Raw genomic sequence first — 17,133 nt, 5'->3', positions numbered from 1 at the left:
TCGGAGAAAGCTTGATAGGCTTGAGGAAGAAGATCAGGAGACGTAGGCGAGGTGGACTGGATGCGCACTAATTCAGGAAGACAGGTATGACGACAGTTCGTACCCCAGGACAGGACCTCCATAGTACTCCAATTGATTTTTGGTGAATGCTGCTGGAGCCAAGGAAACCCCAACACTACAGGGTGGTTCGCTTTTGGAATAATGAAAAAAGATAATTCTTCCTGATGCAATGCTCCAACTTGAATCTTGATGGGCAGAGTCCGATGAGTAATGGAGGCTTAAGGAATAAGACTCCCATCTACGGCAGATAACTGGAGTGGCTGCGAAAGTTTCTGAGAGTCCAGGCCATGATAGGACACAAACTGGGCTGAAATGAAATTGGCGGCTGCCCCAGAGTCCAGTAAAGCAGATACTGCGAGTGACCCGTTGGGTAACACCACCTGTATGGACAGCAAAGAGTCAGACATGATTGGAGAAGTTTCTACTCGTCCTAGGTTGGCCTCTCCGCAACCAACTAGGACCGGGAGTTTAACGGACGACGGGTACATTTGGCTAACAGATGACCAGATTCCCCACAATACAAGCATAAATTCTGTCGCCGTCTTCTTTGGCGTTCTTCGGGAGTTAGGCGAGTATGATTGATCTGCATAGGCTCATCAGAAGAATTTGGGGGAGGAGTAGACCCTAGGCGAGGAGAAACGGAAATAGACTTGCCTCGCTCTTGCCGGGATCTCTCTAGCTGACGCTCACGAAAACGAAGGTCCAACCTATTGCAGAGCGATATGACCTCACCCAGCGAGGTAGGAAGATCTCGGGTGGCTAACTCGTTCTTCATGCGTTCAGATAATCCTGCCAAGAAAGTGGAAATTAGAGCCTCCTCATTCCATTTCAGTTCAGATGCCACAGTTTGAAAGTGGATAACATATTGAGAAACGGAGCGGGAGCCTTGACGAATCCGCAGGATTTCTGAAGCGGCAGAGGATACTCGTCCCGGTTCGTCAAAAATTTTTCTGAATTGAGAAATAAAGTCGGAGTACTTGGAGAGCAGAGGATCATTTCTTTCCCAGAGTGGGGAGACCCAGTCCAATGCAGAATCTGATAATAAAGAGACAATGTAAGTCACTTTAACCCGATCAGAAGGAAAGTTCATTGGTTGCAGGGAAAAATGTACTTCACATTGATTGATAAACCCCCGGCAGGTACGAGGTGTACCATTATACTTAGAAGGGGTAGACAATCGTAAAGACGGGGAGACAGTCTGTGACGGGGGATTTGAGGCTTGCCTTTGAGATATGCCTTGGAGTGCTTGAGTCACTTGCTGCTGGGATTCCTCCAGTGCTCGCAGTCGAGCGACCACATTTTGAAAGAACTCCTGGCTGGCGGACGGATCCATTGGGCCAGTGCTTACTGTCACGCTAGGGGTACTTTGTGGATCTGTCTGAGGCCTGGAGGTTGGGTGTTTGCGGCTTGAAGGAGACTGGAGAATAGCAGGTTTGATATAACTCTTTATTGTGGCACCAACATGAGAAGGCAAGACCATAAATGAATATGTAGATCAGAAAGCCCAGTGGAATACCTGGGTAACAACTGAGAGTCCAGAATGATGGGATTGATCCCAGAGTCTCTGTTAGCTTACTGGGGAAACAATGACTGACTGTGGGAGCAGACGGCAATGGGCAGTAGGAGACGGAAGTCAGCGACCTCCGATGACTGGCAGTAGACGCGGGTGCCGACAGCAGGGTGGAACCGCGTCAGCGGGCTGAAGGACTGACAGCAGGTGCAGATGCAGACAGCAGGATGGAGAAGCGTCAGCGGGCACAGAGGGCTGGCAGTAGATGCGAATGCATACAGCAGGCTGGTGAGGCGTCAGCAGGCACAGAAGACTGGCAGTAGGTGCGGATGCAGACAGCAAGATGGTGAGGCGTCAGCAGGCACGGAAGACTGGCAGTAGGTGCGGAGGCAGACGACAGGATGGTGAGACGTCAGCAGGCACGGAAGACTGGCAGTAGGTGCGGAGGCAGACAGCAGGATGGTGAGGCGTCCGCAGGCACGAAAGACTGGCAGTAGGTGCAACTGGACCACAGGCAGACGTGATGGTGTGTCAACAGACACGCAGGACTGACGACAGGTGCAGCGGACCGACAGCGGGAGTGGAGATGTGGCACGCAGGGCTGGCAGCAGGTGCAACTGGTTGACAGCAGGAGTGGAGATGCGTCAACAGGCACGCAGGGCTGGCAGCAGGTGCAGCTGATCGACAGCAGGAGTGGAGATGTGTCAACAGACACGCGGGGCTGGCAGCAGGTGCAGCTGGTCGACAGCAGGAGTGGAGATGTGTCAACAGACACGCAGAGCTGGCAGCAGGTGCAGCTGGTCGACAGCAGGAGTGGAGATGTGTCAACAGGCACACGGGGCTGGCAGCAGGTGCAGCTGGTCGACAGCAGGAGTGGAGATGTGTCAACAGACACGCAGAGCTGGCAGCAGGTGCAGCTGGTCGACAGCAGGAGTGGAGATGTGTCAACAGACACGCAGGGCTTGAGAGACTGTAGCAAACCTGAAAGGGCTGGAGGCAGAATGCAATTTGCAAAGTCCAGGAAACAGGTGTGACGCTGTAAGGGCTGGGAGCAGAATGCAAATGCAGGTATCCAGGTATCAGGTGTTGAACTGCAGGTAACGAAGACAGGGATCAGGGATATCACAGGGCAAGGACAGGAGCACAGGCTGAAGCTTCCTCCACAGGGATTGACAACAAAGCACTGGCGCTTGTATGCCCCAGAGGGCTCTGCTTTATCCCCCAGGGCAGATCTTGATTGGAGGAGTTGAACTGGAGCTCTGAACCATTGGCTGGCTACAACAACATGGCGGCGCCCTGGACTGAGGACAAACAACCTTGACTAGTTCTCATGCTGGACGCGTGTGCCGCAGGCCCCAGAAGGATGGTCGCGGCCGGAAGATCTAGACGCCGCGCTCCCCGCCCTGCACCCAGACGGATGGCCCGCAGGCCCCGCCGCCGGAGATGAACAGGTGAGCGGCGCGTCCTAACCGCGGCCGTGACAATAAGCAGCATACTCTATTTGTCCTTCTTCATTAGTTCCGAAATTAAGTAATCACATGCAGAGCTTTATTTTCTGTGTAGGTAGTTTCATGCATTATCAAGCTTGGCATAAACTTTTCAGATTAAATAATCAATCTGCTGCAGTCATGAATAAACAAATCCATGTACATTTATTTTGTTTTGGGGATAATCTGCCACCTGTCTTTTCCTGTCTATTGCAGAGCACAGAAGATTAATACAATGTGCATATTGGATTTAAAGCAAGTTAGCAAACTTCCTATACAAAATATATATATAGCTGTAAGCAAAGGGTGCATATGTACAATATAGTATGTGGTGCTGTATTCTCTGGGGGGCCTGTGGGCAACAGCCTACAGTATATTGTAGTGCCATCTTCTGGGAACTGTATTTTTGTTAAAAAGTTTTTTTTTTAACATGAAGGTGTTTAGGTATTAAATGGGTTTTAGATATACCTTTATACTGCTGGATACAATTGGAAGGTGTATGAAAGAACAAATACTTTTTAAATAGAATTTACAGTTTGATTTTAACATTAAAATAAGTAACTGCATAAGTAAATAGAAACCACTAATTAAATATTTGGGTACTTATGTAATAGCACGGCGCCCGTTACGTAGTTAGCGTAACATCCCTGTCAGAATCACCATAGTGTTCGCGCAGCCAGCGTAGTTAGTGTAGTCAGTCAGAAGTAGCGTAGTGTTCCCGCGGCTGCTTAGCAAAGTCAGCGTCCCTGTCAGAAGTAGCATAGTATTTCTGCGGCCAGCGTAGTCAGCATTCCTGTCAGATTCAGCGTAGTGTTCCCGCGGCCAGCGTAGTCAGTCAGCATTACGCAGTTACCGTAGTCAGTCAGAGGTGAAGTGACTGCATTATTTCTGACACTGTTAATTAGGAATGGCTGCAGAACCTCTCAGCATGTTTAACCTGCCGCAGACAGAGGAGGAGTCGGTGGCTTTTTTTCAGCAGCACCATTTGCTGCCACTGACACAAACCTGTGTTAATGGACACCCCATGCACTTGAGTATGAAGAAGTCGCTGCCACATTAAAACCTGCTGTAAGAAGGTCAGTTTCTGTGCGGCACATTGGTTCCCGGGGTGTCGTTTACCATTTCTTACCCTCACCCGTTTTATTTATTCATGGGCAGAGGAGCTCACAAGCATGTCTTTTTGTGAGCGACAACTAAAGTTGCCGAATAAAACCACCGTTCTGTACAATACCCTTATGCGGGAGGCCTGCACCATGGACTTAATGTTGCAGCTCCAACGCCGGATTGGTGGTCCGGGAAAAATAGTGGAGGTGGATGAGAGTCTGTTTGTACAGAGGAAAAGTCATGTCGGACGAATGCTGCCTCAACAGTGGATGTTTGGATGCATTTCCAGAGACACCGGTGACTGTTTCATAATGCCTGTGGAAAGACGTGACACCAGCACCCTGACGTCCACCATCAATAAATATATAGAACCGGGGACAACTATATATTCGGATTGCTGGCGTGCATATAACACCGAACAGCTGGAGCAGGCAGGGTACCACCATGCACGGGTGAACCACCGCTATCATTTTGTTGATCCTGACACTGGGGTTCATACCCAAAACATTGAACGCCTTTGGGGTTCGTGTAAGTTGTGTAACAAACGTCAAAGGGGCACTGCGCGCCATAATCTGGACTCCTACCTACAGGAATTCATTTGGCGAAAAACTGTTGGTGCAGAAAACGCTTTCCAGCGTATTCTTTATGCCTTAACTCTGCTCCCACAGGCTGACAAATCAGACGACATAGATGCAGACACAACTGCATCATCTTCAGCTGCAGTTTCTGTGAATGCAGAATCAGAAGAATAACTGTTTATTTTCTTTGGTCTTGATAATTTGATATTATTGTACTTTAAGTTGCTTTTTTCTTCTTTATTATTAAATAAATCCAGTTACCAGTTAACACATGTCGTCATTACTGTCTCAGATGTATGATATGGCAGGTGTGAATGTGTTCCTGAAACACCCTCACTATCCACGCCAGCCCGAAGTGTGGCGAGCGCAGCGAGCCCCTCAAGGGAATGCGCTAAGCGTCCCCCCGACCTGTTCATACCCCCACTATCCACATCGGTGTGGAGTTGATTTTATTAAGTGAGGTGAGTTCAGCGAGCCACTGAGCCCGAAGCATGGCGAGCGCAGGGAGCCCTGTGAGGGGATGCAAATTACTTTACATGTATTCTGCGTCTCAGACAGCTGGAGCACCTCTCTGCTGGTGCCCACATGATCCCCTCTCCGCCGGCATCTGCAAGAACAGGGGATCTGGCGATTACCGGAGATATGTGAGAGGCGCTCACTAGGCTTGCCATGGACGCCGGGGACAGAGCCATGGATGCCAGAGACAGAGCCATGGATGCTGGGGACAGAGCCATGGACGCCGGGGACAGAGCCGGGCTGCCACGGAGTCACTACGCGAAGTACGCTAACTATGCGAGGCAGCCGTTGGCCTGCCGCAGAGTCACTGCGCTAACTATGCTAGGCAGCCGTTGGGCTACGATGACAGTGTAGCTTAGCCTATGCTGAAAACATAGCGTAGCCGGGCACCGTGCTATTACACATGTACCAATATTTGTTTTCACTTTTACAAAATCAAAATGTAATTTTCTTTTCTGCAGTAGTCTACATGGAATTGATAATAAAATATGGGTGGCAGCAACTTCAAATAATATTGTTGCAATGCCATGGTTTTAAGTACTAGAGGGTCAAGGTGCAGCCTGTCAAGTGTAGCAGGATATTTCTGCTGATAGCATACAGTAGCTCTGAACAGTCCCAATTTGATAAGGACAGTCCTGTGGGTCCTGTCTCAATATCCCATGACTGACATGTACATCACGACTATGGAAGTTATGGCCATACTGGAAATTGGAAAGCATGTCCATACTGGGCATTACACACAGAGAAACAGATTTCATATGCAGCTGGGACAGGTGCCTTTCATGCTTGTAACCAAACCATGGGTGTTTTAAAAGCAGGAGCGGCAGTTTAAGGTGCCATGATTTTCAGAAGTGCTAAGCCAAACACATGCCTTGATTTGGACATTTGTAATGTTGTCAGGTATGGATAGTCATCATTGTCATTGTGCATCATTACATTAGTACTCCTAAGATGTACCTACAGTATGGCTGTGTCCATGGCCCTTATTCTGGTTGGTGCGGATATGTCCGCGTGCGTTCGTTCCGCCGATGTTTTGTGTCTGCACATGTGCAGAGGCATATCTGCGCATGTGCGAAAGGGACATATGTCCAAATTCCGCATGAATTGTTTACACTACGAACAGGGGGAGGAGAGGGGCGTGAAGGGCTGTTTGGCCTCATTAACATATGCATACACCCCGCGTTTCATGGGCGTTCCCATGAAAACGCTGGGCGTACGTATGGTAATGCGGCCGTGACGCACGTGTAGGGGGGCGGACATATGACATTGCCGGATGTCAGCTGCCCGCCCAGATCCCTCCTTTTGCACGGAGAAATGCCCGAGCGGTCTGAGCTCGCGGGAGCTGCCTGACCACTCGGTCCTGCATTCGATGGTCTGCGACCATCGAATGATGGGGGAGGTTCCCGGAGATGGAGGAGGTGTATACATGAGAAATCCACTCGTGCTCCGTGCGGTCAGCGGCTTACCGCATTCGGACGGAGTGAGCGATCCGTACGGAAGGCGGGGTTTAGGACGCACGGTCCTGGCCGCATATTCGGCTCCGGCCGCACAGACCAGAATAAGGCCCCATGTCTTTGCTAAAATTACATTGCATCTACTTACAGTATGTTTATGCTTTCCAGCTCCTTACTCCACTTGCCTATAGGTAACGGAAATGCATATTCTAGCTTTAGATCAGCTCTAAAATATATATACAACAGTTCCTGTAGTGGCCAGATTATCATTTCAGTATAGTGAAGGACTTATGTATTAAGAAGTGAAAAGAGTGGACACGTGCCAGTTGAGAGTTTGCACATACTGTAGCAACTAATCAGCTTCTACATGTTATTCAGTAGAATCAAAGCTGATTGGTTGCTCTAGTCAACTTTTCCACTGGTCAACATCTTCACTCTTTTCACTAATTGGTAAATCAAGTTCCACGTTTTTAACTAATCAGGTTCTTGCTTTCATTATCTTACTTTCATGTAAATGAAATATTATGTTAAATATAATTGGTGATTGATTGCTGTGCTTAGTATAGAGTTTTTCCTTAGATGAATCATTAGTAAATATATCTTGTCTATTACATAATGACACAATTATTATTTTTTTAATCCCTGTAGATAGTTGTATCAATTTTTTTCTGAATGTTTATTTTTAATGAACAAATAAACTGGTTGATAAACTTTTTTTGTGTTTTAGTGGCAGCGCATTACAGTCACACTGGTGGAAAAGGTTCAAATGATTGCTGTAATCCTTGGATCCTTATTCTTAGTATCTAGTGTGACGTGGCTCCTCTGGTCTGCATTTAGTCCTTTAGCAGTATGGCAAAGAAGGGACATCCTCTTCCAGATATGCTACGGCATGTATGGCTTCATGGATCTAGTGTGTATAGGTAAGTTTATTTAAATGATTTTTGTAGATGGGTAATTTTGGGTAATTGGAATTGTACATGCACATATAGCATCCAGGGTCTCCTATTAGTTTTCATATAGATTTCAATACCAGGTTTAGCATACTACAGTTAATGCACACATAAGTGTCCATGATTAATATGCTGCAGCCATTTGGGGGTGGATACGGGGTAGCACTTCTTGCATTTCCAGAAAATAGCGATGTGTCAGCCTCGTTTCTGAAGGGGTGAGACCTGTGTCTGCATCTTCTGGCGCAGATTTACAGGCATCACATTACTCAGGGGGTGCCCATTCTGAGTAAGATTAGGCTTATTCAGATGGCCAATGCAGCAAACATCATGATCCATGTTCACAATGTTTTCTGTGTCTCCAGGTGAAGCACTTAGATCTGGGATGTCGGCAGGAGGTGTCTCTTTCCTATTTCAAGTGCCTCCTGACATTAGCATATTTTTACAAAAGCGTCTATCTCTGGTTCTCTCAGATCCAATGACAGCTGCTACAGATAGCGGCTGTATGGTTGTATAGACTCTACATATGGAAGGCTTTTTATTTTGGCACGCAATGTTTGTGGCACTCGCTAATTATTTGTTTTCATTTCTTTCACTCTGTGTTTTTGTGATGTGGGAAAACACATCATAGCATGAGCTTTCTCTCCGATCAGTTTTGTCATGCCCCTGCTCCCTTGGCCATGCACTTTATGTCCCTAGTGGAAAAATGGCAAGGGAGGGAGAATTCTCTTTTTTTGCACAGGGTTTGTGAGACAGTATATAATTAAATATGTAATTATACAAACAGTTTGTAAGTTTTGGTATAGTAGCCCTTTTTGAAAAGCACAATTTTAAGCGGTATAACTCAGAAACCTATAATAACAAATACATAGAGTATTCATTTACTTATATTAGTCACATAAATGAATTATGGCACATGAATTGATATACGTGCACATTCCCTATTTACTAAAGTATTGATTTATGTTCCGCTCCTATTATTGTGCTCAATATTTGATTTATTTTTTATCTATTGATATAATTATCCATAAATCATGTGCTGTTTGCGTTATTAAAAAGTACAATTAAGATGTATAAAGCACTGACTTAAGTAGAAGTTTTGTATATTTAAAATACATTTTTATTAAATCAAGCAGCAAAATAGACCGCAATTACATCGTAAATTCACAAAAATACAATATACAGTAACATAAAGTTATACCTAAATAATGTAATAAAAAAACAGGATACTATAACCAATAAATCGGAGAACAGATAGACTTATATTTGTATAGAAATATTATGGGGAGAAAGAAAAGGAAACAAACAGATAGAAACATGAGAGAACAGGGACACAAAGGGGTATGCCTCAGATTCGTGACATAAATATAAATAGAACATTGAAATAAAAAAATGTTCACAAAGCACTGTCTCGGGTAGGGGAAAGCAGCACAGACAAGTCTATCTGGTTACGGCATAGGAGGGAAAGACCCTACCTTTCTCTGTTCTCACTCCATTTAAGCCATTTAATATGTATTGATGTAGCAGAGGAGGAATATTTACAGTCAGCTGTCTCAAAAAGAAAGTGTTATTGAACTTTGTTAAAAATATTATGTACAGTATGTCAGGTATAGAGGGTGATTTCCAGAGCTGTCCGATAGCAGCCACAGTAGAGACCAGGATATGTCCCAAAATATAATTGTCTCCCTGAAGGAGTCATGTATTGTGGTGTAACAATGCTACAACGGGATCAGCAGGCACATTGCCTATGAGGGAAAATACATCAGCCCACAGCGGACTCAACATCAGACATGTCCAAAATATATGAAGAATAGAGCCAATACGGCGCAGTCCCTCCAACAGAATTTAGAAACAGAAGCCCATATTCTGTGTTGCTGTTGAGGGGTGAAGTACGCCCTATGACAAAGCTTATAGACCATTTTGGGAATGGTTAATACATTTAGGTAGTTTAAAACACGAGTAAGAGATAGCATCCCATTCCTCCTCAGACAAAGACCTAGACAGATCTGTTTCCCATTTAGTTTGATCTATTCATTTTCCAGTCTTTAATTTGCTAATCTGATTATTTTACCATCTTGATATCCTGCCCTTGTTCACTGGGGAAGGCAATCTAGTAACAATTATTTTAGGGAGGGATGGTGCAGCTGTGGGTTTACCAGAATGGGAAGATATTTCAAAAAATCTTTTTTGGGTAAATCAAACTTTTCCTGTAGATCAGCAAAAGACAAAAGAGTGCCTGACGGGAACAGTATTTTTAAGTATGTGATACCAACAGATTACCAATGATCCAACCTTAAATTAAGGATAAGAGAGGCTATGGTCAAGAGGGAAAGATCTGGGCCCGGGAGAGAAACATCTACATCATAATTTTATGCCAAACGGAGAGAGTGGCTCTAATAATGACACACGGGCCTGGCCAAACTGGCATTGCCTGTGAGGGAAGCCAGAATAAATCAGTGAGGTTAGGTTAGATAAAAAGAGCATTTAATTAGTACCCAGGGTTTAGTTGCTTCAGAAGCAAACTAATTCCCAGCCTGATCAAACAAGCTGACTGGTAAGCATCCAAATCAGGGTAAGCTACCCCCCCCCCCCCCCCCCTCCAATTGCTTAGGAGGAACAAGGATCTGTCTAGAAATGCAGGTCGAGACCCTTTCCAGATATAACGGGCAAACTATTTATTAAGGGGTTTGGGAGGAATCCTAGGGTTAGCGTGAAAAAGATACATAAGGTCGGGCAATAGAATCATCTCAGATGCCACTATGCAACCAAGCCAGGATATCTCATGTAACACCAATTCACCTAGGAGTTTTTAAAATGTGCAAAGTAAAGGTCACCTGAACACCTAAGTATTTTATTAGATCTAGTTTGCCATGCATAGCGGTATCGGTCCTTCAGTAATTTGACAACTTCTTGAAAGGAAGAGCTTCAGTTTTGGAAGTGTTTAACTTATAATATGAAATGTTAGTCACCCCACATCTTTTTGCAGAAGACACAAAAGCATATACTGTAGTCTGCAAAAAGACTAATTTTATGGGGTATCCCACCTATTGTTGCTCCTTGATAAGCACAGTAGGTGTAATTTTTTTTTTCAGTTAGGGGTTCTATGGCCAGTGCAAAAATAAGTGGGAACAGCCCTGTCTAGTGCCATTTGTTATGTTAAACCCCAAGCACAAACAACCATTTACAAACATCTTTACAGAGGGGCAGAGTACAGAGCAAAGACAGAATCTATAAATCTACCACGAAACCAAACTGTAGCCATACAGATCTAAGGTAACCCCAGTGTAGTCTATCGAATGCCTTTTCGGCATCTAGCGACAGAATCAAGAAGGGAGTCTTCCCAAAAGCACAACTTTCTACAATATTTAAAACTCTGCGAGTGTTATCTGGGGCCTGCCTGGCCGGAACAAACCCAACCTGGTCGGCAACAATAAGTGAAGGGTGTAAAGGGGATAGGCGATTGCAATCAGCTTAGCATAGAGTTTAAGGTCAGTATTCAACAGAGCTATCGGGCGGAAGTTCTAGACAGACGTAGGAGGTTTAGGAATCGCAACTATACATGCTTCAAGCATCTCCTTTGGAAAACCACCTGTATCTGAGGCCTCTTTAAAAACCTTTAATAGTATTGGAGCTAGGATTGGTTTAAAACAGCGATTCTCAAACTGTGGGTCCTGACCCCAAATTGGGTCCCGACCACCTCAGCATGGGGTCACAACTCCATGTTGCTGACCATCAAATGAATGTGTCTGTGGAGGGGGGACAGGGGATAACTCATTAAGTAAACACCCTCTGCTTCCCTCTTCCCTCCCCGTTTCCCCCTATTCCATCCCCTTATTACCCACTGCCTCCCTGTCACAATAGCGGTCACTTCACTAACCACACTTCTGGTGGCCATTCTGTCATAACTTGCTGGGGTCCTGTAATAATTGTTATGGTCTGATGGGGTCCCAGAGCAAAATAGTTTGAGAACCCCTGGTTTAAAACATTTATAGAAATTAGGCAGATACCCATCTGGGCCAGGAGCTTTACCTCTGCGCATAGAATCAATAGCAACTTCCACTTCAGTGATAGGTGGCGCATAAGGACAAGCAGGCCTCATAATCTAACTGTGGGAGAGAAATACTGCTCAAAAATGCTCAATATCAGAAAGGAGAGGCCGAGGGGTTTTAACATCAGAACCAAGATTATATCATTGAGAAAATTAATCTACGAAGGTGATTGCAATGTCAAAAGGGTTGGAAACTTTAGTGCCACTAGAATTATGGACATTATGTATTCTTTATGTGCTCTTGCCTGACGCTCTCTGCTCTTCTAGCCAATAGGTGTCCAGCTTTATTTCCAAAGACATAGAATATTTTATTTAAATGGAAGAGATTCCTCTGTACTTATCTAAGTTAGAAAGTATTAACCTTCTCCCGGGCTTTTAAAAGGAGATGTTTATGATGTGGGTCTGCCTTATGTGCAGCTTACATTCTAGTAGCTTCTGCTTCTGACAGGCGAGCCTCCAGCATATTTGCCTTTTTTAATCTAGCTGCAGCTTGAATAGCTGACCCACGTATCCCTGCTTTGAGAGAACACCAATGGTTAAATACATTGGTATCGTCAGGATTATTAGAAGAATTATAAGCTACAGAGAGTCATGTATGGCCTGATAGGCCTCAGGATGAGATAAAGTATAACCCCCCCAACCTCCAAGGACCCGGGGAGATTCTACAGGAATCTAAATCCCACTTGACCAATATAGGAGAATGATCCGACCATCTCTTCCACTTCTCATGTATTCTTTTTAATTAGCCGCTTACAACCATAGCGCAGTGTATACCATATTTTTATAAACAGAGCATAGCATTAAACTATGGTGGTGCAAAGCTGAGGCACGGGGAGGGGGGGACAGAGACAATAAAGGGTTACTACAAGACATAAAACAGAGACTCTTGCCAGAGCCGAAGTAAGGTGCCATTAAGAAAGCACCACACCCAAAATTCTTGGGGTGGTAGAGGCTACTCACCCCGCAGCTAAACATAGAACTAAACATAGAACACACTGCAATATAAATAGCACATCAAATAGACCAAACCAATCATGATAGCTGTTACCCAGGGAAGACAAGTTTTAGCAAAAACAATATAGATATTATGCTGAAATAACTCTGTGGACACAAGCCATTAAAATGAATAATATAAATCCTAAAACATTAGCTTTGTTATACAGTATATAATAATCATTAAGGGTTAGGAAAAGAAAATTAAAGTGTAGGTTAGATGGCCTATAGACTCTATGTAAAGCAGATATTACATTGTGTAGGGCCTTATTTTGGTTCATTCTTTCTGACAAAATCCTTCTTAGATGGGCAAAACCATGTGCACTGCAGGTGGGCCAGATGTAACATGTGCAGAGAGTATTAGATTTGGGTGGGGTTTTACTTTAAAGTGAGATCTATATTGCAGTGTAAAAATAAAGCAGTCAGTATTTTCCCTGCACAGAAACAAAATTACTCACCCAAATCTAATTCTCTCTGCACATGTTACATCTGCCCCCCCTGCAGTGCACATGGTTTTGTCCATCTAAGAAGGATTTTGTCAGAAAGAATGAACCAAAATAAGGCCCATAGTATTGCAAATATAATCAAAAAGGAGAAATTTCCCAACTAGAAACAAGTAGACAATGAGCTATGGAGCCCAGCGGCAATAAGACAAACAAGTGAGACCCAAGGCCTGAGCGACTCCACCGTTGAAGTCGACGGTCCGGGGAAAGAAGTTGGAGAAGCTCCAGATAAGTTCCATCTGGTCAGAAGCTTCATGCCCTCTTCCACAGTACAAACTGAAATAGTAGAAGCCTCACTGGATATAAGTAACCGTGTAGGAAATACCCACCTATACAGAATGTTAGCTTTCCAGAGTGTGGCTGTAATGGGCTGAAGGGAGCGCCGTTTGGATAAAGTTGACTGAGAGAAGTCCCAAAGAGCCCAAAGTAGGGAGTCCAAAGCCTCAGTCATTTCAGAAGCAGATCTAGCAGCTTTCAGTAGAGCTTCTTTTATATGAAAGTAATAGACCCGCATTGGGACGTCTCTTGGGCTCCTTTTGGAGCTCCTCTGGACTTGGGTATCCTGACTTGAAGCCTTTAGCGGCACTATTGGGCCACGATATGCTGCAAAATGGGTCCCGGAACTCAGGCGCCGGCTGCAATTTAGGCCCCGGCTTACGGTGTGGAGTAGGCCGCAACCCACACTGGAGGCTTATCACCATCACCCGGCTCCGTAGCTCGCTCCCCTGCTAGCCGGACAGCATGATGGGCCAGGTAGGGACCTCTAGTGTGCTGTATGTTGCTGTAGAGGGCCACTTAAAAGGGTGGAAGGCAGGAGCTAACAGTGCTTCCAATCTTCCTGGTGAAGCCACGCCCCCTAAGTAGAAGTTTTTTTTCTTTACATATGTTTACCTCTACATTAAGCCCTGTGTCTTTATTCATCTCTGCTTTTACATTTCCTCCCCCTTACCCTTTTTTTCTCTACCTATTTACAGTTTGTCCAATTCCTTTTTCTCCATCTTCTATGCCCCTTTATAAACTACTTTGTATCTACCTTGGAAAGAACAGTCACAGCGCTACCACTTGCATATATATTTGAATTAATTAGTGAAATAATATATTAGAGGTCAACCTTTTCAATAAAGACACAGTATTACATGTGCATTACTTTTGTTTTTATAATATATACATTTATGTGCTTAGAAATATTGATAATATTTTAATTTTCAGTCCTGTTTTTTTATTGAAAAGGTGGACCTCTAATATATTATTTAACTAATTAATTCAAATATATATGCAAGTGGTAGCGCTGTGACTGTTCTTTCCATTGTTTTCCTTTTTATCTATTACAAGTTGGTTGCTTTTTGCCACATGCAGCTTCCTTGCACTTTATAAATATAACAATCTATAGCGCCAGAGGATTGGTGTGACTTTTGTCATCACCTCCCCCTTTTTTTTTTTTTGTATCTACCTTCTCTAATTCTGGGCCTAAGTTGCCTGCAATGCCGATGTTCATGTACTGTAGTTGAGTGATAAACTGCAAATTCATTTCAACTTCTTCAATGTGTTGTACTTGTGTTATTGCTATTCATTCCTAATAAGTGTAGACTCTACTGGACAGCATGAAGCGTAGACTCTACTGGACAGCATGAAGCATAGACTGTACTGGACAGCATGAAGCATAGACTGTACTGGACAGCACGAAGCGTAGACTGTACTGGACAGCATGAAGCGTAGACTCTACTGGACAGCATGAAGCGTAGACTCTACTGGACAGCATGAAGCATAGACTGTACTGGACAGCATGAAGCGTAGACTGTACTGGACAGCATGAAGCGTAGACTCTACTGGACAGCATGAAGCGTAGACTCTACTGGACAGCATGAAGTGTAGACTCTACTGGACAGCATGAAGTGTAGACTGTACTGGACAGCATGAAGCGTAGACTCTACTGGACAGCATGAAGCGTAGACTCTACTGGACAGCATGAAGCGTAGACTCTACTGGACAGCATGAAGTGTAGACTCTACTGGACAGCATGAAGTGTAGACTGTACTGGACAGCATGAAGCGTAGACTCTACTGGAGAGCATGAAGCAGTATAATGGATTTACCTGTGCACTTACATGCTAACGTCGGATCATTTACCGATAGTGCACCGCCTCCATACAGACTTTTCACCAGTCTGTTTGTGTGTTATAGCAATCACGGCCATTTTTCTGGAATAAAGGTCCTGCAACCAATTCTTTCCTCTTCAGCGCTCAGACAAACTAATCTGTCAGTCTAAAAATGTTCATATAATGCGTAAAGATACTTCATTCATATTTATTTAGTATTTGGTATTGAGAAACAGTGGATGAAATGAATGCCATGAGAATAAAAACCACATTGTAGTTGATTACAATTAATTAAGATGAAGCCTGGAAAAGGCAACGTGTGACATTTATTGACATTTCCACAGCAGTTCATACATCATTAAATCTCCTAGATTATCATTATTAATTACAAAGCAAGCTGACCAAAAAATCATCATGAGAAGGGCATGAGTTACTGCAGGCCATTTATGTAGGCTTCACATTTAATGCAGAGAGTCAATAAACAGCTGTTGCCAAAGGAAATAACGCCAACACTGCTAAGCGGATTTGTATACAATAACAACACTTTCAACCTAATGCTAAATAAAACCATTTGTTTTAACACTGAAAATTTTATATAAAGCAAGTGTTTCATTTTGTAATATAAGATTACGTGCATATGACCACCACTAGATCTACTTAGTTAAATATGTTTAAAAGCCTAAAGGTCACCTTAAGTAATGACAAAGGGCTTGATTCAGTGTTATATGCTATGTCAATGTTTTTGCAATTGATTGATTATCAGCAGACTGCGCTTGGTGCTGAGATCGCTCATGTAAAGGTGCCATTCTGAGCCCACTCTACTTTTCAGGCCACCACACATTAGAACGATTTTTTGTCCGATATATCAGCCGATTTTTATCGTTAATCAGCAAAAAAAATCGTTCTAGTGTGTGGGGGCCTTTACACTGGTACACCATCCATGGACCTCAGTCCTCACCCACCTTCACTCCCCTCCTCGTCCTCTCAGCTCAGCTTTGTCCCATGTGTGCTCTCCTCCATCCAGGTGACTGTTGCAGTGCTGCTTGAGTCTGACTGGATGCAGGTAGTAGAAAGCTAGATGAGGGGATTCTGGATGGATTCTTTTTTATTATCTTTATTGCACAAATATCTTTTTTTAAACTTCTTTTTATTGAGCGCTTTAAAATTGAACAGGAAATGTACATGTACAGTTACTGAGTTTCAAGCTAGAAGAATATATCAATTTACAAGTGTCATTTAACAATAAACATTTACACACTTTTTCAGGGGCAACAAATGATGTTCAATTATTATGCTTTCAGTGTATGATCATACAACAGGTATACAATAAGGTATAATGGCGTACATTTCCATTCATTTATCCAAACATAAAATATATAACAAAGAAAAATTAAAAACTAAGAACACGTTCTCTCTCCCTCCATCTCCCCCTCAAAAGCCTAGTTCTAGTCTAGCAAATAGGTAGTCATTCTATAGCTATAGGATGATCTTCTGCTATGGTACGCAGTAAATTCCAGGATGTATCTTTCATAGTTTTATGTATCTGTTGTCACACCTCTATGGATAGGGTATTAATATAGCTCTCCCACATTAGGAAAAATAATTCAACTTTAGATTCCTTATTTAAGGTAGTTTCCACCCAATCCATTCTGAAGAGATGGAACACTTTATATTTAAATAAGGGGAATGTCGGGGCAGATTTAGTTGTCTACTCGTGCAAGATCGTTTTTCGCACTGCCACGCTAATTGCCAGCAAGTCTCCTGCCGCCTCGGCTCACTCTTAGGTCAGGGGAAATTATACCTAGAATCGCCCATTCATCAGTAAATGGGATGTCGTT

At 43.8% G+C, this 17,133-nt stretch overlaps 1 protein-coding gene across 1 annotated transcript in view; it reads left to right on the top strand.

Annotated features, from left to right (window-relative positions):
* Nucleotides 1-17,133, top strand: part of MARCHF11 (membrane associated ring-CH-type finger 11) — a 63,883-nt gene that overhangs the window by 39,722 nt on the left and 7,028 nt on the right. The window contains exon 4 of the mRNA XM_083188103.1: nucleotides 7,437-7,629. Within this exon, the coding sequence (XP_083044229.1) occupies nucleotides 7,437-7,629 (193 nt within the window). The remainder of the gene's footprint in view (nucleotides 1-7,436; nucleotides 7,630-17,133) is intronic.

This window comes from Crinia signifera, chromosome 5 (assembly GCF_055691185.1).
Source record: "Crinia signifera chromosome 5, ASM5569118v1, whole genome shotgun sequence".
Taxonomy (NCBI): Eukaryota; Metazoa; Chordata; class Amphibia; order Anura; family Myobatrachidae; genus Crinia; species Crinia signifera.
The sequence above is the reverse complement of the archived record's forward strand: the minus strand, read 5'-3'. Positions and strand labels throughout refer to the sequence as shown.